The sequence below is a fragment of the Rhincodon typus genome, chromosome 2 (assembly GCF_021869965.1).
Source record: "Rhincodon typus isolate 14 chromosome 2, sRhiTyp1.1, whole genome shotgun sequence".
In the NCBI taxonomy this organism is placed as follows: domain Eukaryota; kingdom Metazoa; phylum Chordata; class Chondrichthyes; order Orectolobiformes; family Rhincodontidae; genus Rhincodon; species Rhincodon typus.
This window is the reverse complement of record NC_063333.1, coordinates 137,880,646-137,905,645: the sequence shown is the minus strand read 5'-3', so window position 1 is coordinate 137,905,645 and position 25,000 is coordinate 137,880,646. Positions and strand designations below refer to the sequence as shown.

General features: G+C 38.2%; 2 protein-coding genes across 3 annotated transcripts in view; one reads left to right on the top strand and one right to left on the bottom strand.

Annotated features, from left to right (window-relative positions):
- LOC109911213 (dnaJ homolog subfamily C member 13) overlaps positions 1-22,024 on the top strand; it is a 71,915-nt gene extending 49,891 nt beyond the window's left edge. Inside the window, exons 31-37 of the mRNA XM_048610279.1 lie at positions 2,048-2,090; positions 5,028-5,201; positions 6,472-6,651; positions 8,919-9,059; positions 13,714-13,857; positions 15,325-15,424; positions 21,168-22,024. Of these exons, the coding sequence (XP_048466236.1) occupies positions 2,048-2,090; positions 5,028-5,201; positions 6,472-6,651; positions 8,919-9,059; positions 13,714-13,857; positions 15,325-15,424; positions 21,168-21,268 (883 nt within the window). The 3' untranslated portion in view covers positions 21,269-22,024. The remainder of the gene's footprint in view (positions 1-2,047; positions 2,091-5,027; positions 5,202-6,471; positions 6,652-8,918; positions 9,060-13,713; positions 13,858-15,324; positions 15,425-21,167) is intronic.
- The window catches only part of ripk1l (receptor (TNFRSF)-interacting serine-threonine kinase 1, like), a 171,643-nt gene that overhangs the window by 84,178 nt on the left and 62,465 nt on the right, over positions 1-25,000 (bottom strand). The window lies entirely within an intron of this gene.

Sequence of the window (25,000 nt, the reverse complement as noted above, 5' to 3'; positions counted from 1 at the left end):
TTGTCCTGCAAAGTGCAAGACTGAAAGCTTTAAGGTTTTCTTTTCAGCATTACTTAATTCAAGTTATGAAAGGGAAGTATTAGATATAGAAGATTGATGGTCTTCAGCCCACAGACATGGAGAGTGATTTTTGAAACATGGAGAAATTTTCCTTGTTTACAGCTTCCTGTAGTAATCAGCTTTGGAAAAACATTTCCCAAATATTGCATTTTTCTGTTTTGTCAATATTTTGCAATATCTCAGTAGTACTTTTCTTGCCCCTGATGCCTTGAGTGCTTTCATAGCCAACAGGATTTCTGAGGAAATTAAGGAGAGTACCTTTGGGCCAACTGAGCGCAGTCACCTCTCAAAAAGCAACCAAACAAGAACAAATAGTGTGCACCTAGTCGTTAAATCTTCAATAGCTGTTTGTGCTTGTTGAGCAAACAAAGCGTCAGAACTCGATTTGTGGCATCCAATTATCAGTGCCAACCTTTCCAAGATATCCTTTAGTGTTCTTCATGTCTGTTCTGAACTGAGGTGGCTTCCCTTGACAAATGCCACTATTAACTGGCCAAAATTTGGATGTGTTTGACTGACAGCTGAAAATACAATTGGTTGGTGTTCCAAGCTGGCTTTAAAATAAAGTTTACAAATTATTTTTTTTTTAACTTTGCATTTCAGTAAGGAAATCAATCAAGCCATTGTTTCTTAGTTGCTTGCCTTGCGGTGTATTCCTGTTTGGCTCCCATGTACCAAGTTTTCTTGCTGCCTACCCTTTTTTTGGTTCTTTTTAAACGTGCCTGGAACAACTGAAGCTCATCTTTCCCAATGTTAATTATTGCTGAAATTGTATTCCCATAAAGCAGCGAAGGTGTTAAAACTGAGAAACTGTTAAAATGTATATTGGAGAGGGAGGGAGGGAGGGAGGGAGGGAGGGAGGAAACCACGTGAAATGATAATGATGTGGTAATGCAGTGGTGGATGCCCTCTCCTGGGCTGCTCAGTTTTGTTGGCCCATCCCTTTTATTTGTGGGAATTGATTTACATTATGCAAAGGTTAAAGATGTGAGGAGTATCATTTTAAAAGTAGGCTTCTTGCATATGGTATTGTTATCTCTGGATTAATAATCTAGCAATGATAGGGTTCAGGTAACCTGGATTCAAATCCTACCATGACAGATGGTGAAATTTGAATTCAATTTAAAAAAACAATTTTGAATTAGGAGTCTAATGGTGACCACCAGTAACTATTGTTGTCGGAGAATCCCATCTGATTCACTAATGCCCTTCAGGGAAGGAAACTGCCTTCCTTACTGTCCGGTTTACATGTGACTCCAGACCCACAGCAATGTGGTTGACTCTTAACTGCCTTCTGGGCAATTAGGGATGGGCAATAAATACTGGCCTGGTCAGTGATGCCCAAATCCTGTAATTGAATTTAGAAAAAAAGGGATATGATGTAGAGGTGCAACTATTTTATTTCCCTGCCTTTCCACAATAATAATGTGGAGAAAATAGTTTGTGTCTTGGCTGAATTATTACACAGTCTTAATAAATTAATAAAACTTGAGGAAATTAAGAGCAGTATTTTTGTTCTGGATGCATTAGCTTAACCTCAAGATGAAGTGTTTGAGTTTACTTTTGGCTTTTAGTGCAGTTTGTTAGACATTATTTCTTCACCTATGGCCTGGGCTCAATTCCAGGGTATTCCCACTGCAATAGTTCCATTAATTAGCACTAAATTTACGATCTCGATGAGGCCGCCAGTTGCTGGTGGGCAGTAGAAAAGAGTCCTTTGTACTGTAGTCTTATTGAAGTGCAAACCTTCAAATGCAGGCAGGATGCAAGGAATTTCCACGTACATTTTCAGGGGTGTGGGAGAGAGGAGGGAGAGACTCTTATTTCTAGGACAACGGTTTTAAAATTACATGGATTTCATTCCCAGTGCAACTAATAAATAATTCACCAATCATTTCCAACAGTTCACTCACACAAAGTAAGAGTGTGGTGCTGCTTTACTGAAATTGAATTCTCAATTAAACTAGGTTTGTTCTTTCTTTTAAAGCCACTTCAAGCAACAGCGTGACAATCCAGATGTGAATTGGAAGGTATGCAGAGATTATATAAACAATAGATTCTGTAAAGGCGTTACATCTCCTGTGACTTTGATATTGACTCAGGGTGTAGGTATTGCCTGATTGACTCGGTTTGAATAATGCCTTGATGCACAGTGACTTTTGTCAAGAGGTAGAGCACGTTTCTTTCGATGAATGTTTACTGTGACCAGTGAAATTGAACAATGGTAAAGGTCAATTTGTAAATTTACTGCAGAGTTACCAAAAAACCTCCTTTCCAGTTTAGTTGTTTCCACTTTGAGCAGTGGGAAAGTCAGAAGAGATGAGGATGGTAACATACCATTATTTGAATGCAACTTTTTTCAGTTCCTCTATCAAAAAGAATGAGGTTTGATGTGAGTACTGCAGATGGCACTGAAACTTTATTTCACACTGTTCCCGTTCCAAACTGATGTACATGAATATTTGTTCTTTGAATTCCCACACATCCTTTTACCACAGCATAATTGATTCTTATTTCTGCTATCTCTCATTGGTAAAAGAATGGATAGTGAGAATGATTATTCACTTTTTTCTTTAAATATAAAAATTCGAAGATCCTCCTTACTGCAATTTTCATAAGGTGTGTATAGTCCAGCTTAGTTTCTGGATCGCAACAACATTTATAACACTGGGGTTTTGATTTCAATCCCATGGTTACTGAAGTGCATTTTTATTGCATTTTGGATTTATCTTGCTATACCTAACTGTTACTGGTTAAATTTGCAACTGGAATTAAGGACAAAATATTTTTAAATTTGAGCCCATAAATAGCCATTAATGTCAACTGGATTTTGTCAAATCATTCCATGAAAAAAATAATTTAACATGAAAAGAAGTTTTTTATTGCTTGTCTCGATGAATTTAGTGCAGGTTTCTGTGAATTTCCTCAGGTTCAATATTGTAGATGACTGGAATAGTTCTTATTTTGCTTGTATTTACAGAGGCGTAGTCTCTGGCCCTTCATGACCCACAATTACTCCATATTATATGCTGAGAGTGAGAACTTGTCATTGGACTGGCAGTTAATCTTAATTGAAGTAAGAGAAGTCCAACATTATTCTAGCCACTACAGTGACGAGTGGCAGATAGGACACTGTAAATTCAGGCTAAAATGACCTTTTGAAGAAAATACAAGGAGGTCGTTAAAAATTAGAACGTTATTTATGGCACATGTATTTCAGAAATTACAGATAAATCAGTTCACGTGAGATGCAAACAAATCCCCATTCCTACAGAACTTCTTTCAGCCCCAGTCAGCTGATTTAAGATTTGTCGATGAGTTCTTTGTAGATTTCCTAAAGAGACAAGTTATCGAGGGATTCCTTGGTCAATCACGTCATGTTCAACTTAAGCTAACTAAAGTAAGCAGTCAAAGTAGCGAATTTGAGAGAAATCTTTTCAAGGTGTTTGTACCAATTAATAAATTTGTCTCCTGGCATATGTCACATGTTTCTTGATTTGAGGATGATGTCTTCTTGGGGACACAGATTTCTGTATTGGCTGTTTGTGATTCGGGAGACCGATATTTACTGGGATCCAAAGCGCAGGATTTGCTTCCTTTTCTTTCCTTCTCTGCTGTCGCTTAATGGACAACTTGTTGCCTTCTTGAACAATCGGCAACAAGTCCTCCCAGTCATTAATATTGATGCACCTGTGCTTCAGTGTCTTTGTCGCATTTTCTTTGTCCTGCCCTGGTAAGCTGTACATTTTGAGAGTTGAGAAAATAAGACTTGGTGAAGGAGACTTTTTTTGACAGCTGGTCACAATTCAGTCCATCAGAGTTGATTCTGCAGGAACTTTTTCACGAATACTTGTGGAGCTGTATTCAAGAAGTATGTTAGCACTTGTACAATGATGTTCTCATTGAATTTGAAAGATGCACGGAAAAGTATTGCTGGTGGAATTTCTCTAGAACGTTTATGCATTGTTGATAGACAGCCTAGGTCCCACTGTGAAGTAGAGGAATGTGGTGATGACAACTGCTCTGAACAGAGCAGTCAGAGTATAAAGGGCTGGCTTATTCAGCATTTGCTGTCCAATCCTTTTAGAAGGCAGAGGTGAATGGTGGTGGATCTCTTTGACAATGGTGACCTTCTGACTATGCTGGCTGCCTAGGATGTGGAAAGACCTCAACATATTCCAGAGTGTCATCTTCAATATATATGGGAGCTGGAATACTTGGTGTGGGTTCAAATGGATTTTGAATTGGAAATGTTCCAGGACAAGTCAAATGACCTGAATTGCCTATTTCCTGTGACTAACAAAATCCCAGACACGTTATGGCTTTAAACCATCCAGAGGTGGTGTTTGTTGCTGGACAGCTCGAGGGGAAAAATGCCAAACATTGGGAGTGTTTGTAAACACAAAAATTGGGAGATTTGTAAAGAATTGGGTCCTGTGGATTGTGTTACCATGATTTGAATGTCCAAGAAACTAATTCACAGTCTTGCACCAAGTCATGATGTAACTGCCTTGAATGGATGATCTGAGCAGACACCTTCAATATCCAGATTGGGATCAAGCAAGGTTTGGATAAAAACCCTTTCTGACAGTGGTGATTAATTTCATCTAAGATCAGGCTATATATCTGTTGCATTATTGCTTTAAAACTCCCGTGAGAATAATGTTTAAGAGTAGTTGAATAATACAATTGCCCTGGAGTTCTAATCATAAATTTTAGACTGAATTTACAAACAGGAATACAATGTTAGCAGTGATATTAGGCAGTAGTTGCGATTGGATGTTTCCCCACAGAAAAGGAGGGCAACTGGCCTAACCATCATCTCACCTAGGACATTACAACTGATTGTCAAACAAATTTTTCTGCTCAATTTACTCTATTCTCTGTGGAAGAGGTTTGAGTTGATGGGGGGCTTCATGTGAAAGAAATTTTCCTGTTAATATGAAACAAATATTCTCACTCTGCAGTTACCAGAAGACTTTACAGTCGCCTATAGTGAAGTTGGAGGTGAATTGTCAGTAGGAGGAGTCTTCTTGAGGATCTTTATTGCACAACCTGGTTGGGTTCTACGTAAACCTCGAGAATTCCTTATTGGACTGCTGGATAAACTCACGGAGCTGCTAGAAACAAATAATCCTCATGTAAGTGTGACCAGTGGAAACAGCATTTAATCTCAGAACTAGTGAATGTGCAGAGAAATTATTGATGACCTGTTTTCTGTAACTTGAAAGCCACTTTTGAACTTGTAGCAGTTGTTCACATTTAAAATAATGTAACTACACTCAAGTATGATAGCAACATTTGTGGGACATTATTAATATTGAAAAAAGACTGCCCAAATACAAGATGTTAAAGTTGCAGACTGAGAATGTAGATGGCAAATTAATTTCTATGGTGAAGTGTGGGATGTTACGTTTTGGTGGGATGAATGAGGAGGCCATCATACAGCGAAATAAAAGTCTGAATTGGCCAGATGGTCGAAGCAATTTGAAGCAGAAGTTCACAAATCATGAAAAAGAAGCAATGCAGTTACACCAATTCATAAGTGCAAAGAAAGCACTAGTGTCTATTTCTGTAGAAATTAGCTCTCTGCTTTTGACTTCATGGTGAACATCTATTAAACCAGGGTTTATGTCACATTTAAGAGTTACTATGCACGGACCAGAACTTCACATTACAAAAAGGATGCAGTAGAACTGGAGAGAGTGCAAAAAACAATTTACGTGGTTGGTGTTAGAATGAAGTGCGTGCAACGATTCGGAAAGACTGATCAGATCTAGGTCTTTTTTGAAAGAAAACACAGATGAACTGACGGAGGTCTTTAATAGCATGAAGGAGTTTGATTAAGAAGGTTGCAATCGTGGAGTGAGGGGAGGAGAGAGCTTATGACTGTGGGCCAAAAATGCAATTTAACTCATTGGAGACTTAGAAACTTTTTTTTACTGAGTGATGGGAAGTTGAAATTTGGTAACCCATGGAGTGATTGAGGCAGATGGCACAGATGCATTAATATGAAACCACATGGGTAAAGAGGGAAAAAAAAAAGGATTTCTCTGTAAGATGTAACATATCTCGTGTGTAGAATAACCCTATATACATGTTCGGCCAAATGGCTAACTTACATGCTGTAAAATCTCATGTAATAATGCCATAAAGCACATAGTAAACTGATGGCTTATACCATACACTTACAGCAAAGTCTAAATGACTTACCATGCATCTATATCATGAAATATTTATGCTTTGTGTGAGGAAAATGCAAGAGAGGCTGCCTTATTGAGTTGAGTAACTTTATTGTCTATCCTTATTGTATGTAGATTTTTGTCTCAGCATGCCACATTTCATTGACTAGAAAAGTTGTGTAAGTACATGCTTTGCACACATTGGTAATTGGTCTGTTTCTCTGCACAGGGTGAAACTTTAGAAACCGTTACCACAGCAGCAGTCTGCCTCTTCCATTCCCAGCCTCAGCTGGCAGACCAGGTACCTCCATTAGGCCACCTACCTAAAGTTATTCAGGCTCTGAACCACAAAAACAATGTCATCCCCAAGTCATCAATCCGGGTCATTCATGCTCTTTCTGACAATGAGGTAAAAATTTATTTGATTTCAGTGCTTCAATATCAACTTTGTTTTTCCAATTCTACAGATTTCAAGTTTTAATGTTTTTGGATTCTGCAGTTTCAGAAATATTCATTGCATGTATTGGGTTTGTTTCATACCATGTGAGTAATGCAAATGTATTCATCCTCACTTGTCTATTATTGTTTTGCCTTGCTGCTAAATTGTCATTTTATTTGTGCTACGAAATGGCTTCCATTGTCAAGCCCATGTTCCTCCTTACCTGAAATAAGCATAGAGTAAGCAATCTTTCTATCTGACATACTGTAGAGTAAAAGTCCTCCCTTTCTGCAACCTGCTACTGGACTAGTTCCACTACATTTTCACTTTTAGCAGATAAACTATATCTGTCCTTTTTGAGAGAGCCTTCCTAACTGACAAAACCGTTAAACAGGCTTATTAATGTAATCATTTGCAGACAGTACGCTGTATAGCTGAGATTATTGACAGTTGAATATGGTGTACAGAATTTGAAGGGCCAATTTCTCAGATGCTTTTTTTCTCTGCATAAACAATCTTTGTACAAATTGGACAAATGTAAGTTCAGGGGAGCCTGGTTTTCTAATAGCATGTTTTGTCAAGACAAACCCAATTGTGCTTAAGTGAAACAAGCTGGCATCTTGTGCTAATGTAATTGTTTCCAGAAACGGGCACGTTTTGAAGACCAGTCTGTCAAAGGCAGTTGCCTATAACCAGTAAATCTAGAGCTAGGGAATTATCCCAGGGATGTTGATGAGTGCCTTGATTGGATTGAATCATTTGACGAAGTTTGAGCTCTCAATCGTTGGATATGTTTCATTCAAAGAATCCTTGATTAAATATAATCAGAAATGAGTTGTCTTTCTCCCACAACTGATCATAATGCACACCATTACAACACCATGGTATTGATACGATAGTACCTTATCAATATTGCTAGACTTCCTTCCAACTTCCGTGGTCTCTCTAATAACCTTATGACGTGGAGTGTTCTTTTTACAGTTATGACCAGCTGGTAGCCAGGCTTTGAAAATGGCCTGTACTGTTCTCTATAAACTGGATTTGAGATTCAAATTTGATAGAACAAGGAATGAAACAATGTCAGTATATTGGTTGATTGAAATCTGCACCATGTGGAATCCTATCTTGCCATTTTGCCTGTATGCTGTTTTTCTCTCCTTTTTTTTGTCTTGTCAAACTTGCTTACTGCCACTTCTATTATGTTCTTATCAGTTAATTTATTGTTTCCAGTATTTTTCAGAACTGAAAATATTTTCTTTTACACAGTATGATCTGGATTCTGCTCTTTTTCATCCTCAAACTAATTTCATGTTTTTGTTTCTGTCTGAGCATCCTCATCCTCATCCTTATCCTTCCAGTCACCCCTGATCCAGTTTAAAGTACTATCTGTCCCTTTTCAGCTAGTGTCCCAGTTTAGCTGCAGCCTGTCCCAATGATTCTATAGAATTGAGCCCCTTTTATCCACAAAAATCCTTAGCTACCTTTTGCCTTTTTAGATTAAAATGGTTACTCTCTATACCCTTAGCAGAATTGCATCACTGTTCTTTTGCCTATCATTTATCCTGGATTATGAACATGACAGCCAGTTCTTCACCCTCCCTTTCCAGTTTCCCTTCTAGTCATTTTGAGATCTCATTTATTCCAAAGGCAGATAACGCACCCTTTGAGACTCCAGTTTGTGACTGCAAAGGATGATGTCGCTGTTCCCACACTTTCCTCATTATTGAATGCCCAGTTACTATAGCCACAATAATCTGCTGCTTTCTTCACTTCACTTCACTTCGCCATCCCTCCACCTCCCCTTCACAACCTTGGACTGCCACCTGCTCCTTGATATCTTAGTTAGTGTTACGGTTGCCCTTCCCACAGCCTTATACTTTCTCCCTGTGAGAAAAAGGAAATTATAGCTGTTGGACAAGATTAGGTTCTCCAGTCTGATGGCATCAATTAATGACGAGACAGAGAAAGTGGGGAAAGTAGATATTGCCCATACGTTAGTGATTCTTGTCAAATGATTACTAGAGTGCATTCACAATCCAGTTTCTTTTTGTATGCATTAGTTCAGACATCAAGAAGGGGATAACATAACTAACATTGCCTAAACGATTCCAGTGACATTAGTCAATGCAAATTATTTAGGGACTCTTTCTCCTGTAATGGTTTTTGTAAGAGAAATAAATAATGAAATGGTGGTTGCTTTTCAACTTTACTCACCCTTTAATAATTTCTTTCTTAAGTTATGTGTCCGAGCCATGGCAATGCTGGAAACTATTGGGCCTTTAATGAATGGAATGAAGGCGCGATCGGATATGGTAGGCCTTGCCTCGGAATCTTTGAATCGAATGTTCCAGAAGGAGCAGACTGACTTGGTAGCACAGGTGGGTAACTATTCTATTAGAGAATTTCATCAATCCGAGCTGCAATTTTGTAGAATTGGTTATTGTTCGTTGCTGGATGTAAGCTACAAATTAACTTCTGTAAATATTAGCATTATCAAGAGAAGGCCTAGTGAATATTATCATTCTTTTTCTCTATTTGCCTTTCTTTCACTGTTGCTATCAGACTCACTTCTGAGATGAATCCGATCACAAGTGCATCTTGGCGCAAATTGATTTTTCTCCTGTTTCAATTTGTCCCTTACCCCACTATTGATGACGTATATTGGCAAATAGTTTTTGGCACCAAAATTCTTGTTGCTAGACAAGTTGTTTATTATTGGAGTTAACCTGATGCAGCTTAGCAAGACCTTCCATTTATGCAGTACTATTTTAATATGAAAAAATATCCCAAGACATTTCTGACCAGAAAGTGATTGCTGAGCCAGAGAGAGAGTTTTTGAGATGAACAAAAGCTTAATCCAAGCAATGCCTTTTGAAGAGGGTGTTTGAAAGCATTGCTGGAAATTCCAGTCTGACCCCTTTAAAAGGTTTTAAGTTCCTATCGCAAATGGTGGGACAGGAGGAGGAAGGATGCATAAAAGATATCAGAATGGGTGTTTTAATGCAGCAGTTCATATCATTATGGAGGAGTGAAGCCAAAATGGATTTAAACGCCAGGATAGCATTTTTAAATTTTAAAGCCATTGTGTCAGTGAAATTCAGCAGGCACAAGAATATTGAGTTTGGAATAGGAAATAATCAAGTTATGGATCACTTCGAAGTTTACAAAAAAGGAAAACTGCAATGCTCTCAAACACCCTCTTCAAAAAGATTAACTTTCTCTTTGGCTCAGCAATGACTTTCTGGTCAGAAATGCTTTGGACCTATTTCATTAAAATGGTACTGTATAAATGCAAGATGTTGATAAGCTGCTTCAGGTTTACTCTAAGAATAAACAAGAATATTTGTGCCAGGAACTATTTGGAAATAGAAGGGAGTATGCAAAGGTAGCCAGCAACATTTGGAAGAGGATTTCTCTGCTGGATGACATTCTTAATTAGTAGATGGACTTGTGGGTTCCAGGCTGGCAATGTTACATGGGTAACATTTATAGAAAATAGTGTGTCAGAGGCTGCACTCTGGATCTCAAAATGCTGCGATTGCAAACAGTCTTGCACAGTCTAAAGCAGTGGTTTGCATGAAGTTGGAATCAGTAGCAAAAGTACAGATTTTGTTGTTGGAGCCAAAGGCAATTGCTTTACTATTGCTGAGAAGAACATGTGTTGTCAAAGCATTTTGTCTTGCAATCATGAAGACAATTTACGAGAAATGCTGTTGAGGGAAAAGAAGAAATGAGAACACGGTGTTGATTGGTTAGAAGTGGACTCTAGTAGAGATGTTAACTGGTATAATGTCCATGACAATGATTTACAGCTCTCTGCTAAAATTTAAATTCAAACTAGGCAAATTGTCTCTGGTTAAGACATTACCCTGTGAAATGAGCCTGAGAATGGCTGCCACCTATGTTATTGAATTGAAACAGGTGCAGTATGTGTATGTGCTTTTCTGTCTGCAAAGAACAGGGCCCTGTGTACTAATATATGCAGCTTCCAATACATGCAAGTATGTCTCTCTGTAAGCCTGACTGATGATCCTAAACTGGCTTTAACTGTTTTTTAGTAATGCTTTGCACACTCAGGATTATTTAGCAAGTATCTGATTTGCAGAATCACCTCTGATGTTGAACAGTTTTGCATGCAACGGCTGGTTGCATCCAGTTAAAACCCTGTAGTGAACGTCCAAAGGCAGTTGCCTGAGGTGATCTACCTGTCTTTGGGATGTACAGCCTACATTCTTATCAATGCACCACTGAAACTAACATACCAGACTGCTCATTTGTATTAAAGGCAGAATATTTTTTCTGTCTTAATGGTAGCATCCTTTTGTTTTGAGAAAGGTCACTTGTGTTGCTACTGGATTCATAGTAACTGTGTGAAACAGCTTACTACTTCTGTTGCTCAGACTTCGGAGATAGACTGGGTGATTTTTGGGACCAGTCATGACCTTATGCCTTTCAGTCAGTTCGTGCAATATGCATTGTGTAATGATTTGATTGGGCTAGCAGTTATACCACAGGGATGCTTTGACGTTCCCTCTTTCAACCACCAGCGTGTACTGTGAACAAATTGCTTGAGCCTTGTTTGAGGTTGCCAATAAGGCTGACTTATGTTACGTGAAGCCGTCAGATTGGTCTTATTAGCACCCTTGTAAACAGGACCTGAGCAATTTGTACGTGCACCTGTAGGAGTGCTAAAGTATTTATTGACCAATGAGGGTGGGTTTGTTGTAGACAATAGCAGACAACCTCCAGGCCAGTTTCTGATCCAGGCCATCCAAGAAAGGGAGCTTATTTGACTGTTCCAAGTCAAAGGTGAATCTGATCACAGGATGGAACTCATTAAGATGTGTAAGAAAATTCTGTCATGCAGCTGTGGATTCAAATGCAGTACATGTATTACCTATATATCAAATATGCAAGGGGTAGGAAGTTAGATGTTATTGCATCAAGAACACATTTCCTGTGGAACGCAGCTAGGTTGTTTGAGCGGTCTGGGCCCAGTGGGGTTCACATGGCAGCACCATCTATTTGGACAGACATGATATTGTTAAAACTGAACAAGTGCATGAGTGGCTAAGTGCTACAATGCAGATGTCTTTGTCTTCCTTGATTGGTACATTGTTAGCTTATTCAATGTCAAATGAGCACAAGGCTACTGCATTGCTATCAATGTACAAGTCTGTATGATCATAGCAAGTGTGAAGGAATCCTTCACTGTGCCTGTGTAGAAAACTAGCTCAAAACGTACTGCAGCAATTCACTGAACCATTGGCCAGTTCATGTGCAGAGCTGGTGATAGATAAGGTAGTACCTAAAGGCTCGTCATACACTGACATGCAGTGAGCTGTGAGAGCAAACACAGTCATATCATGTGGCAGGTCATTGCTCTTTTAATAGGTCCAGTTAGAAACAGGTTTTTAAACTTGCTTTTATAAGACTACAGAAATTGGAACAGATGTAGGCTATTTGGCTCTTCAAGCCTTCTCCACCATTAAATAGAATCATGGCTGATCACATCCACTTTCCTGCCTTTTTCCCCATAACCTATGATTGCCCTACTGATCAAAAATATATCTCAACTTTAAATGTACACAAGGACTCTGCCCCCACAGCTGTGTCAAAGAATTCCAAAGAGAGACATCCCTCAGAAGAAATTCTTCCTCATCTCGGTCTTGGAATTAAGGGACAGTAATTTGAGACTACATCCTTTCAAATAAGGCCAACCAGTTTTGCTGAACAGCAGGTCCAGTGGGTATGAATTTCGTTGGGAATGGTGTGCATTTTTTTTTTTGATTATAGTCATGTTGAGAGTGACTATTCCAGCTACTTTGTGTTTACTGATATGCAAGTCCAGGTTGGTTTTGAAGCCTCTCCATGCTGCCAGACATTTTTGAGGCCGGTGAAGATCGGAAAAGTTGATTTGAATCCCACAAAATGCACTCTATCAACATAGCCCTTTGGCTGTTGGTGACAGTACAGGAATAGACTGTACCTAACCAGACTGTGCTTGAAAATTCACAACATAGTGATTGACATCAGATATAATTCAGTGATTGGGCAGCGCTTGCTGACTCCTGTGAGAAAAATCATACTGACATTAAGTTTAGTATGTTCAATCAGGCTGACGGTGGGTGGGGGGGTGGCGCTTGCATGCATGAAAGCTATACATTAATACACATGACCTTTGCAAACAAAGAAAACGTGTTTCAACATAACAAAGTAGGTGACAGGCATTCTCAGGTTCATCTCACAGGGTAATGCTTTGCCCAGTCCATCAATTTGCCTGGTTTAAAAGTTAAACAAAGTTTGACTGTTAACTGTAAATTATTAGCAAATGCATTCTCCATGGCAACGCCTCTACCAATCAGCCCACTTGCCAACAAATCGGCGTTCTCTTCTCTTATGCAGCATGAACGTTGTTTTTCTCGTACTTTGGTATTTCTTGTAATAGTGCAGACAAAATGTTTTTTAAAAAAATATTGTTGTCTTTCAGCAATGCTCAATTTATATATTGCCAAAAGTCTATGGTTTTGGCTTCCCAATGGTAATTGGAAGAAAGTGAGCCTCATTCTCTACCAATGGTCACAAACACACAATACTAATAATGCATCCTCCTTTTGTATATGAAGTATTTTGCATTTCAAAGAAAATAGCTCATGGCTAGCAAATACAATTTATATTATCGCCTGCATCCAACATGTAGATAGACAGGGTAACAAGATCTCCACACTTCACTATTTGAAACAAAGTATTAGTCCTGAGTACTGTTTATTCGGGTAGCATTTGGCAAAATTATTCTGCAAATATAGCTTACAAGTCCATGTTCAACAAGATTACAGCTAGATCTTTATCTTGAGCTTTCATTGCTGATACGTGTAATAGAATGCAATATAGCAATGTTTTAATTGTAACTTACTTGGCAAACAATTCTTTTCAAATTATCTTTTCACTTTTTGTACAGCACTCTTTGTCACTAGATTCTAATTTTGGTACTGTGCTTGCTGTGTGTTAAATTTAAACTTGTGTTTGTTGAAGGGTCTGAAAGTGGAATTGGTGCCATATCTCCTGCGGCTATTAGAAGGAATAGGACTTGAGAATGTTGAAAACCCAGCTGCCACAAAAGCACAGATTGTAAATGCACTTAAATCAATGACACGGAGTCTGCAGTATGGTGAACAGGTGAGATTTCTTTATATTGTATCATACTCTAGATACGTTGAATTGGTGCTGAGAAAGCAGCGTTAGGTATTTAGGATGATGTACTCATTGCTCTGATCATAAGTTTAGCGGTGACCCGGAAAACCCAAGGAAAACAGCTATGAAATAGCTCTCCGATCTAGTGGAACAAAGAGGGATCGTTCAATTTTTAAAAATATATATCCCTTACCAGTCTTTTTATTTTTAATTCCTGCGCTCCCCCAAATTAGACGAATCACCAAGTTTAAAGGAAGGAGAAAGAAACTACAGAAAAATGAGTATGTTTTCAATAACAGCAGAAACTGTTGTAAAAACCTTTTCTATTTGTGACCAATTGCTGAAACCACATTACATTGAAGGCTGTCCATGTTCCTCCAGCCATGTGTTGTGATCAGTGCGGTCAATTGTTAATCACACTTCAGAAAGCTTACAATTTGTACATTTCAGCAAATGTTCAAGAAGATCCAAAAGAAACCAAACCTGAATGCCCACAGGCTCCTCGTCACTAATAAGCGGAACACATTAAACAGTTGCTTGCTTCCTGGGATTTTACCCTCAACATTTTATTGGCCATCCTTTTTATTCTACAAAGATGAATCTGACAATTTTATTTGCTTTTATCAGTTGTTTGTGCTGTTCAGCTATTAAATACGTTGCATGTGAGCTCAATTGGTTATAGAAATCAGTGGTGAAGCTGGCTAAATTTGATCACTTGTCATGTTCTACTTTTGTTGTCATTATGTTTTGATTAAATGAGCATACATTTGGCCTTTGACCTATTACAAGTAGATCTACAGCCAGTGATTCATCTGACACTAGCCTGCAGTATTAATCTTTTAGTTAGTGATATGGCACTAGAGGAATCCACCAGCAGTGAACTATTTATCAAGCAACTTGGATAACGACACTCCTAGCCTCAGCAAGTAATACATTGTTTTCAACCACAAGTCACAAGTTAGTTGTATATCACAATTTAATGTACATAAGGAGTTCCTATAAATCATCATGGCATAAAGTTAAACCACTGGATATCTAAAATAAGAGCAAGCTTCTGGAAAAAGCGCAGTAGCTTTTTCAGGTCCATTCTGTAGTCATTACTGAGACAACTTATTTTGTGGATTTCTAGCAATTTTGTTTCAATCATGAATGGCAGGCAGTTTCAAGGAACTGAAGATCATTTGGGGAAAACCTTGTTCTAACTGATCGTGTTCTGATTTGTGGTGGAAAAATAGTTACTCCTATTATCTTTGTCATGAGCCATAAGAAAACGATAAATTCAAAGTAACATTGGGTTTAAAATTCAGCTGCTTAATTGTTGCTGCTTAAACTGCCATTCAACATTCCATATCAGTATTTCTGGCATAGTACAATTTGGAGAAATTGAATATTTGTTTATTTAGCCTATTCTAGGAAGCTGGTTAAAATATTTAAAAAGCTGTCCTTGTTTAGGTGAATGAAATTCTGTCTCGTTCCTCTGTATGGAGTGCCTTCAAAGATCAAAAGCATGATTTGTTCATTTCTGAGACGCAATCGGCAGGATATCTTACAGGTGAGTAAATTCCTTACTTGTCCTTAGGCTTGCATCTCCAAGTACGCTTGTAATCGTGAAATCTGGCAAATGTTGCACAAGTAAACAACTTATTTGTGGTATTGAAGAGAAATATAACCTATTTTACCTTGTAATATTTAAAATTTACTCAGTGATGCCCTTTGAAATATGTATGCAATTCAGCTACAAAATGTTTTAAGGGAAAGTTTTTTTGGTACAAAAGATACCTTCCTGGTCATCAGATATTTGGTTCAAACAAGCTGCATAATCGACAGCTGAGTCCCAATACTTTGTGCTGCTTTTAGTTTCTTTCATACTTGAACTTAGCCTCGGAGCAAACAAAAGGTTAAGTTGAGCAATGATTTTTACAGAATGAAATGCAACTTTTATTGTTGGCTGTTTTAGTCCCCTTACAGTTAATGAATGCAAGATAGGATATATAGGATACAGTAGGGATAAATGGGTAATCTCTGAATTGGTAAGATGTAACTAGTGGATTTCTATAGGGACTAATGTTGGGGGCTGAACCACTTACAATCGTTTTAGTGACTTGGCTGGTGTGTAGCTGGTAAATTTACTGATGACCCAAAGATCAGAGAAGAAAGTCTGAAGACATGAACCTTTAGAGATATGGGCAGGTCAAGTCAGTAAGCAATAATTTGGTAAATGGAGCATAGTGTGGAAAAACGTGAACTTGCAGAACTGTATGGTACAGAGAGATCTGGGTGTCCTCATCCACGAATCACAAATTAGTATGCAGATACAGAAAGTGATTAAGAAAGAATAAAATGTTGTTTATTGTATAGGAAATGGAATATAAAGTAGGTAAGTTTTTTTTGCCAGGACATTGGTAAGACTACATCTGGAAATATGATTGCATTAGAAACAATGAAAAATTAATTATGCTGATTTCTGGAATGAAGGGGTTGTTTTGTGAGAAAAGGTTGGACAGATTGTTTGTGCCTCATTCTTGTAAAACTATAAACAATCTTATTGAAACACAAAATCCTGTGGGGTCTTAACAGAATGGATGCTGGGGAAAAAAAGTACTTCCTATGGGAGAGCCAGAGCTAGGAGACACTGTTCAAAAATAAGGTGTGGTGGGGTGGGGCGGGTGAGGGGGTAGGGGGAGCTCCTGTTTAGAACTGAAATGAGCTTCATTTTTCTGAGTATTGTTAGTCTAGGGAGTTTTCTTTTCTCGGGAGCAGTGGAGGCAGAGTCATTGAATATTTTTAATGCTGAGTTAGATTCTTGATTGGCAAGAGTAAACAGGTATAGGTAAAATTGATCAGCCATGATCTTATTAAATGATGTCCTTTGGTCCCTTGAACCTACTCATTACTATGGTCATGGCTAGCGCTAAAATATACCAATGATAACAAGTAATCCTAACAACAGAAAGTACAGGCTAGAGAGAGATTGGCTGCTCAAGCTTGTGTAAATCTTCATTCCCCTTGTGTTCATAACAGTAAAACCAAAAATATGAAGTGCTGGTGTGTAATAAAGATGAGAAAAGTTTCTGATTTATAGCATAAAACAAGGGTGGAGAATGTTTAGAAATTATAGTATCAAACTTGGCACTTTGTACCTCCTGCTATTCCTCTGATCCCATTCACACCATCACTTTCCTCTTCCCTTTTATTCTCTTTAATTCAATCTTGAATGATGTGATTGAAAAGGCCTCTCACCTTTTGGTGGCTGTATGTTCCAAAAATCCTTTGACTATGAGCATTTCTAACCTTTGCATAGGCTTCAGTACTGACGCAAAACTTGCGTATCTTGTTACTTTCTGATTTAGAAGATGTTATTTTGCTGTTTACTCTTAAAATGCTTTAGAAGGAAAAAAAATACTTCTCATCTAAAGGTGAGAAAAATAGCAAAAAAGTGCCGGAACAAAAATGTGATTTAACATAAATGCTCCAAATAAAACACACATGAAAAATAAGAGATTAATGCCACAATTATTTAAGGGAGGAAGAGAAATTTTAATCAAATAGTTGTGGAATGATAGTGGAATTTATCAGGAAAAAGTGACTGTGCACTTGAACAAATAGAAGCTGATCAGAAAGAGTCATAGGTTAGTGAAGAGTGGGCCATATCTGATTAACCTAGTTGGATCTTTTGAAGATATTAACTTGGTGAATAAAGGAATGTCTATAGGGGATGTTTATAGGGGAAATGACTTCCTGAATGTATTTGACAAAGTTCCAGGATGCTGGAAACAAAAAGTACACAAATTGGAGCCACTCTTGTGGTGTGGATTGATAATTGGTTAGGGAGTTGTAGGGACCGCACTCTAAACAACGGGATGTGGTGCATGGTGTTCCCCTGGGATCTGCACTGGGGCATAGTTTTTTGCCACGTGCCATGAGGAATGGAAAGTTTATATCTGCGTTTGCAGATGATGGCAAGTTAAGAGGCACACAATGTGTGTAGTGGGAGCAGGTGCGAGGCACAAAGGGACATAAACAGGTTAACAGAAGAATAATCAACACATTTTGGATTTGAGAAAGTCAAGTTGGAATATGTTCTAAATAAACAAGGAGCAATGGAAGAAACTGGGAATAGGCAAGGGCGCATGTAGAATATGTAATCAAATGGTTAATGAAATGTTGACCTTTTATAATACAAAGGGAAGGAAGTAATATTTTGGTTTTATGTGGTTTTTGTCACAACCCAACTGGGGAATTGCATTCAGTTTTGTGTACTGCACCCCCTGGCTTTGGAAGGGATTTGGTGCAAATTCCCCAGAGTAATAATTTAAAGAATTGAAATGAGTTTGCTTTTGTTAAACTTATTTCCTTGAGTTTAGACTGTTGGAGGATAATCTATTTGAATTGTTTTGCATGATGAAGGGATTTGATGAAACAAATGTAGCAAAACTATTTCTACTATTACTGAAAACCAGCCTTTTTGGGGTGAAACCAAGAAGCATACTTTATGGAATTTTGGAATTCTTTCTTCCAAATTACTGTCAATTGTTTGTGTGAAATCAAGATTGAAGTTCACCTTGTGTAAGGGAATTGATTTTATCCATTCGCAAGTGTGGGTATTAGTGGCTAGCCAGCCTTTATTGCCCATCCCTAATTGCCGTTCAGAAGGTGGTGGTGTGCTGCTGCCTGATCTTCCATCTTTGGGGTGTAGAGAGACCCTGAATACTGCTGGCAGGGGAGTTCCAGGATTTTGATGGAGCAGCAGTGAAGAAACTCCAATATAGTTCCAGGTCAGGATGGTGCATAGCTTTGGAGGGGAACGTACAAGTAGTGCTGTTCCTATGATATGTCGTTGTCATTCTGGTTAGCTGCAGGTTTGGAAGATGCTTGTGAACAAACCTTGTTGAGTTCTGGCTGTGTATACTGCTGCCTCTGAGCATCAGCAGTGGAGGATGTAGACCAGTGATGGACACATGGAATTGAGATACAGATCTATCATAAATTGAATAGTGAAGCAGATTAGGCTGTCTGAATGTTATACTCATTCTTCCGGACTTGTATCTGATCCATACTTAATCTTCTCTGCTGTAGTAACTACTTTCCAGGTTTATCTCTGTGAATTCACGTTTTCTTCATATCCTTCCTCTCATAGGATGGCTGTGATTGTACATATTTCCGCTGTTATCTTGGGCAGGTTCATTACTCCTTTTTAATTTTGTATCCAATATCGTTTTAGGCATAAAACTAGACCAACATGACAGTCTCTGTAGAAATCCCTGTATCTTAAAGCATATGCTGAAGCATATATTTTGGGAGTAGTGATTTCTGGGAAACTGCAGTTCAAATGCAAAAAGCCAGTTTTGAAACGCATAGAAATGCCATTGTAACTGAATGTGATTCTGTTATAAGCTGGTGTAGGTGTAGTAAAGATTCTGATATTCCTGTTGTCTTTGCAAAGATCCTTTCTTTGTTCAACCACTTCAGGCTGCATTTTTGAACTGTGTGTGGGAGCAGTGACCTTTTGAAAGGCAAGCTTAGCTTTTTGTTTGATGTTGTCTGGCATGTACTTCAGATCTAGCTGCAAGTCTGCAATCTTAGGTACATCAAATTTCCCTGTTTAGAAAACCTGTGGAACAAAGTACTGCAAATGAAAGTCCAAAGTGGCAGATCATATCATCTGCCATTGATCTTGGTACCTTTTTATGACCACATTATCTTTTCAAAAGAATCATTTGTGCTCAACTCTTGGTATAACTAGTGTCCCCAAGCCACCAGTACTGTCTTCCTCCAGATTCTGATAACTTTGTGTGTGAGATCTGAGGTTGCAACACTCTGAAGGTGTTCACTGATCTGTGGAAATACATCAAATAATTGCGTGAGTATCCCTTCTATAAGGCTACCTGAATTGTATTACATTTCTCTGCCTCTAGTCCAAGGCATCATCAATATACCAACTGTTTGCTCCAGTCATTAATCTGCAGTGTGCTCCTAGAATAGAGGTTTCAGTGGATGATTTTGAGACAATTAATTTGTATGCCACATGCTATGATTAGCTTTTGAGAAAGTGTTGGCTTGTGTGAAGGAGGTTTTGTGGGAGGTGGATAGGCCTCATCATTATGGTATTTACACAAAGACCTCTTAAAGGATATCATCAATGGAATTGGTAACTGTAGAGATTGAGGTTCTTCCCCTCCAAGAAAGAAAACCTGCTGAGGTGGACATCAATATGGAAACAACTGCACAAGATCAAGTAGAAAATGGAAACTAAAATGGCTGAAAATAGTCAGTAGTAAGTAGCATCTCTGCAGCGAAAATGAGTTAACACTTGGAGTTCCATCAGAATGCGATAACAATTCTAATTTGTGTTGAAGCCCAATTGTACGAAAACGAACTGACAAATTAAATTTACATATTCAGTGCAGAACTGAAACGTTTCAATTTCCATAGTACATGGTGAATTTTTGACCTTTTGGCAAGAATCAATACAGCTCCTGATAACATTGTATCGATGAAGATGAATCTTATTGATCATGGTTGAGGGAATTTTGCATAAGTAACAAACAAATATCTGATATATTAACTTTTAATGTATGCTTTCCTGCTTTTATTTACTTATCTAATACAACTTTATGCTTTACTTTCTGCTTTCCTCTGTCATTTTCTGTGTATATTTTCTTTTCCCTAGGTGTCTCACCTTCCCTCCTTACTGGTACTAGTCCCCTTCATCTCAGAAGTGGGCTTTAGGCCTTCTCTGGCAGGCACAATGCTCAGTTCTTAAGTGTGAAGCAGGTAGATAACATTCTTCCTCAGTGCATGCTTTTGAGGTTTGAAAATTGTGCACATAGCTAAAACCTTCTGCAAGTCAATGTTTTATGTGGACTCTATGAAAAAGATTGAATAAAGTCAGGAGAGAATGAGGTAATAAAAACAGTTTTGAGGTTAATGGGATTTGTCCTCTGAAATGTAAACTTGTGTTCATTGGTGTAAACTTGGTGTTTCCAGAAACCAGTCTGACTGAAAACCAAAAGAACTGCAGATGCTGCAAATCAGAAACAAAAACAGATTGCTGGAAAAACTTAGCAGGTCTGGCAGCATCTATGAAGAGAAATTAGTTAAAGTTCTGTGTCTGGAAGGGTCACCGGACCCAAAACGTTAACTCTAATTTCTCTTCTCAGATGCTGCCAGACCTGCTGAGCTTTTCCGGCAATATGTTTTTGTACTAGTCTGTGACTATAACCCAGACTACCCTGTGTGTCTTGTAATGCTAAATTCAAGAAATGTTTTCAACTTTTTATTTCATTTTGATCTAGGTCCTGGGATTGCTGGCTATCTTACTTCAGGGGCAATGTCAACAGTAATCCCCAGTGGCCCACCCCCTGTAGATAATGAAGTGGTTAACCTGGCCAGATGAAATGAGATCTACACTCCTTGCCTTGAAGATTGAACCAGTTGCAGTCATGAACCACTCACTTTTACTACGACCCTCTGAACAAATACAACTATAAAGAAGTGAACTTTCTTCTCCCACTTGTTGCATTTGCAAACGTAATGCTCTCTCGTTTTTATTTGTAAAGTAATTTTTACAAGTGACCCAATCTGTTCATTTTAAAAATAGTATGGATCAGAGATAGAAGACTCAAGTATTCTCTCTTTGCACCTGGTATCTCTGACTGTGAATCTAAATACTGGATTTTTTCTTAATTTTGCAGTTGACCGTTTACAGTTTTTGTGTTTATAGGGTAGCACAAAGATGAAATCTTTATCCAACTACACATCTCCCTGGCTGCCATTTTAAAGGCACGATAGGAGGCAAGATTTTGTGGAAAGCAACATTTCCATTAATTTAACCAGTTTCCTAGATCAGGCCAAGGACCACTGCTGATTATGCTTGCTAATCTTTAATGAGTCAGCTTAGTACAACATCATTGTAAAGCATTGTATAACTGCCTTCTATTTCTGATTGAGAGAGAGTTTCAGAAAAATGCTAACTTGGACATTCACATATTATAAATACTTAGTGTAATTGTGACCTGTGCTATATAATACCAATGTGTAAACTTTCTATATTTGAATGTACAATAGTAAATCAGTCCTACTTGTACATAAAAATTTTAAGAATAAAGTACAAAGGGAATTAGCATCCTGAAGTGTGTAACGTTGTACCATCTATGCAGTACTGATCTGGTTTGTTTACTTATCTTAGATTGGTATTTTGAAGCTTATGAGAATTCCAGTGTAGTAATCTTTATTACCAAAATTTCCATTTCAGCTTGTTTTGAGAAGTGGTTTTGCTGCTTGCATATGTATAATACCTATAAAATGGTCCAAGGTGATTCAGAAGAACGTTAATGGGCAAAATCTAACAGCTGCATAGGGAGGAGATATTAAGAGAAATGGCAAAGAAAGAAATTTGGTTAAGATTCCAAAGAGCTGCTTAACTAAGGAGCTAGAGGTTAAGGGAGGTAATACCATTGTCTGCGTGCCTGGCATAAGACTTCGAAAGCAAGCTTCTACTCTGATCTTTGGCACACCAAGTGATTATCAGGGAGGCAGAGGAAATACTTCAAAGATGTCCTCAATTTCCTGGGAAAGAAAATGCAACATCCCCACCAGCTCACAGGAATCTCTCGCACAAGACCATCCAAACTGGAGAAGAGGAGTCTGCAAAGGTCCCAACTATTGCGAACGTCCCTCACAAGCCTGGGTAAAAGACGAGCACAAAGAGAAGTAATATTCAAACCTGGACATTCCAGCCATGCATCTTCTCAAACATCACATGTCCTGCCTGTGGCAGAATGTATGCATCTAGCATTGGACTGTTCAGTAACTTCAGGACCCACAATACCAGTGAGGAAAATGGTCATAATGAGGGCCTGCCTAAAAAGTAGTATTGTCAAATATTCAGTGCGATCCTCCACAATCTCAGACTTTTTCCTTTGTGCTTTCCTCTGAGTGTTTATTTCTACATTCTGTCTCCTGTAAACATCCTATACAACATGACTCGGATATTTTGAAGTGTACAATTCAAAGAAGCTGATGCAGGTGCATATATTTATTAGATTTGATTCAATCTTTCTTTACAGTTTGAATGAAGACTTAAGGCGTTCAGTCCATTCCTCCAGCATGTTTTAAAATACTTTTTGAGTTTCATCAGAAAATGACCTCAATACATGACTGGTCTGATACAACATTGTGGATAATTCTTGCAAATCATTTGGAGTGTTCACTATTACTGAGTTGAGTCTGTGGTGCCCATAATCTAATTGTGCTCTCCAGAGATGTAGCATGAGATCTGAGCTGGATATTACATCTTGGGATAGGCTCCTGCCAGTTTTCTAGAGGCAAGCTCAAACATTGGGCAGGTTGAAACTTAATGCTTTATATGTAACAAAGCAACACGTGTAAGAGTCAGATTAAATCTTGTGATTTGGCTCAAATTTTCTTCAATTGAGAAAAATGTGACATGATGCTCTTTCCATTTTTGAAGTCGGTCTGACCTCTCACATATTTTAACTTGTTCTAATCATCTGACATCACAAAATCTGAAACAAAATTAAAATACTGCAGAGGCTGGAAATCTGAAATGGAAACAAAACTCCAATCTGGGAGGAAAGAACATCAAAAGACCATTTTGAAAGAGAGAACTCCCAGCTTTCAGATGTAGCAAAGAGATGTGACAGCTTTTAACAAACCCGGTAGCTTCTGCTGAAAGCTAAACTAAAGATCCTGGTTCTGTGGGAGTCCCAAGGCATCGAGCTGTTTACTCTCATGGTTCTGGTGGACTGCTCAGAACTCTGTCTTAAAACCTCTTCAAAAAAAAAAACCAGGACAAAATAACCCCTTAAATTCACAGCATTATCGCATGCAGTATTTGTGGAGAGAGAGACAGACAGTTAATGCTTTTGGGTCCAATATGACTTCAGTTCTGAAGAGACATTAACTCTGTTTCTCTATCCACAGATGCTGCCAGACCTGCTGAGTTTTCCAGCATTTTCTGTTTTTATCACTTGTACCTTGCAGTCTCCCTGTTTTTATTTAAAACTTCCATAGTCAATTGGAAAGACAAGGTATTCAGCAATCCATTCACAGGTTTTCCTGTAGGTCAGCAAAACAAAATGACCATTCACTCCCAAGCATATCTTAGCAAGACACATATGCTTCATTGATATGACTGAAAAGTTTCACAAGCTGAATGGCTGAATAGTGATGGATTTTGTTTTGAATCCAAACTCATTGAGACCTACCTTCTAATTCTTTTTAGCGAATTGGAAATTCTTACCTTTTGACATTACTAACCATTAAATGTGCAAGTATATTGAGAAATGTAATTTATGGAAGGGAAAGGCAGTAAGTTATCATTTTCTTTGCATTTGAAAGGTGGTCAGTGACATTAACTAAACAGTTGTTATGATGCCAAAATGGCTAATTTGGGTAATTTATCCAAGAAACTGGGGACAATTTATTGGAAGTATGAATGCAATATTTAGGAGGAACTGAGTGTAATTTACCAACTTTGCAACTGTTTTGCTGCATTTCAATCACTTCCAAGTGATGCCAGTTTGCTCGGTGAACGTGTGCTCCTTATGCCACCTAGAGGAGGTGTTTTAAGCCATGTATTTTAGACCATCTCATGGCCAAACAGTATCTCCTGCTCTCAGTAAGTCTAACTTCCACTTTGCCTTATGACCTGTCCCTTATGACTTTAGCTTTTCCACCTTTAGCCTGCTGGGTCCCAATATCTCAATAGAATGCCCTCCTGTGATTGTTTTGCAATTTATTCCTTAAACATGAGATAAAGTGTGTTTTATATGCTCCTTTTTTCTGGTGTTAGCCAGTTGCTGGTCTATCACTAGATTACCAACTCTACTTGAACGTTATTCGTGGAGGTTACTTTATATGTATATGTATATGTCTGCATCTGCTCTATCCATGCTATATCTCCCCATTACCAATATGTTTATAACAAATGTTTTATAGTACTCACCAGACCAATAGAAAAAAAAATGCTTATTTAAAGATGAGTATAAATTTCAGCCAGAAAATGACTATAAGTTACAAATGCAGGGATGTGGGAAAAGGCAGGGGATTAGCACTAGATTATAAAGCACATACAGGCACTATGGGGCAATGGCCTCCTGTACTG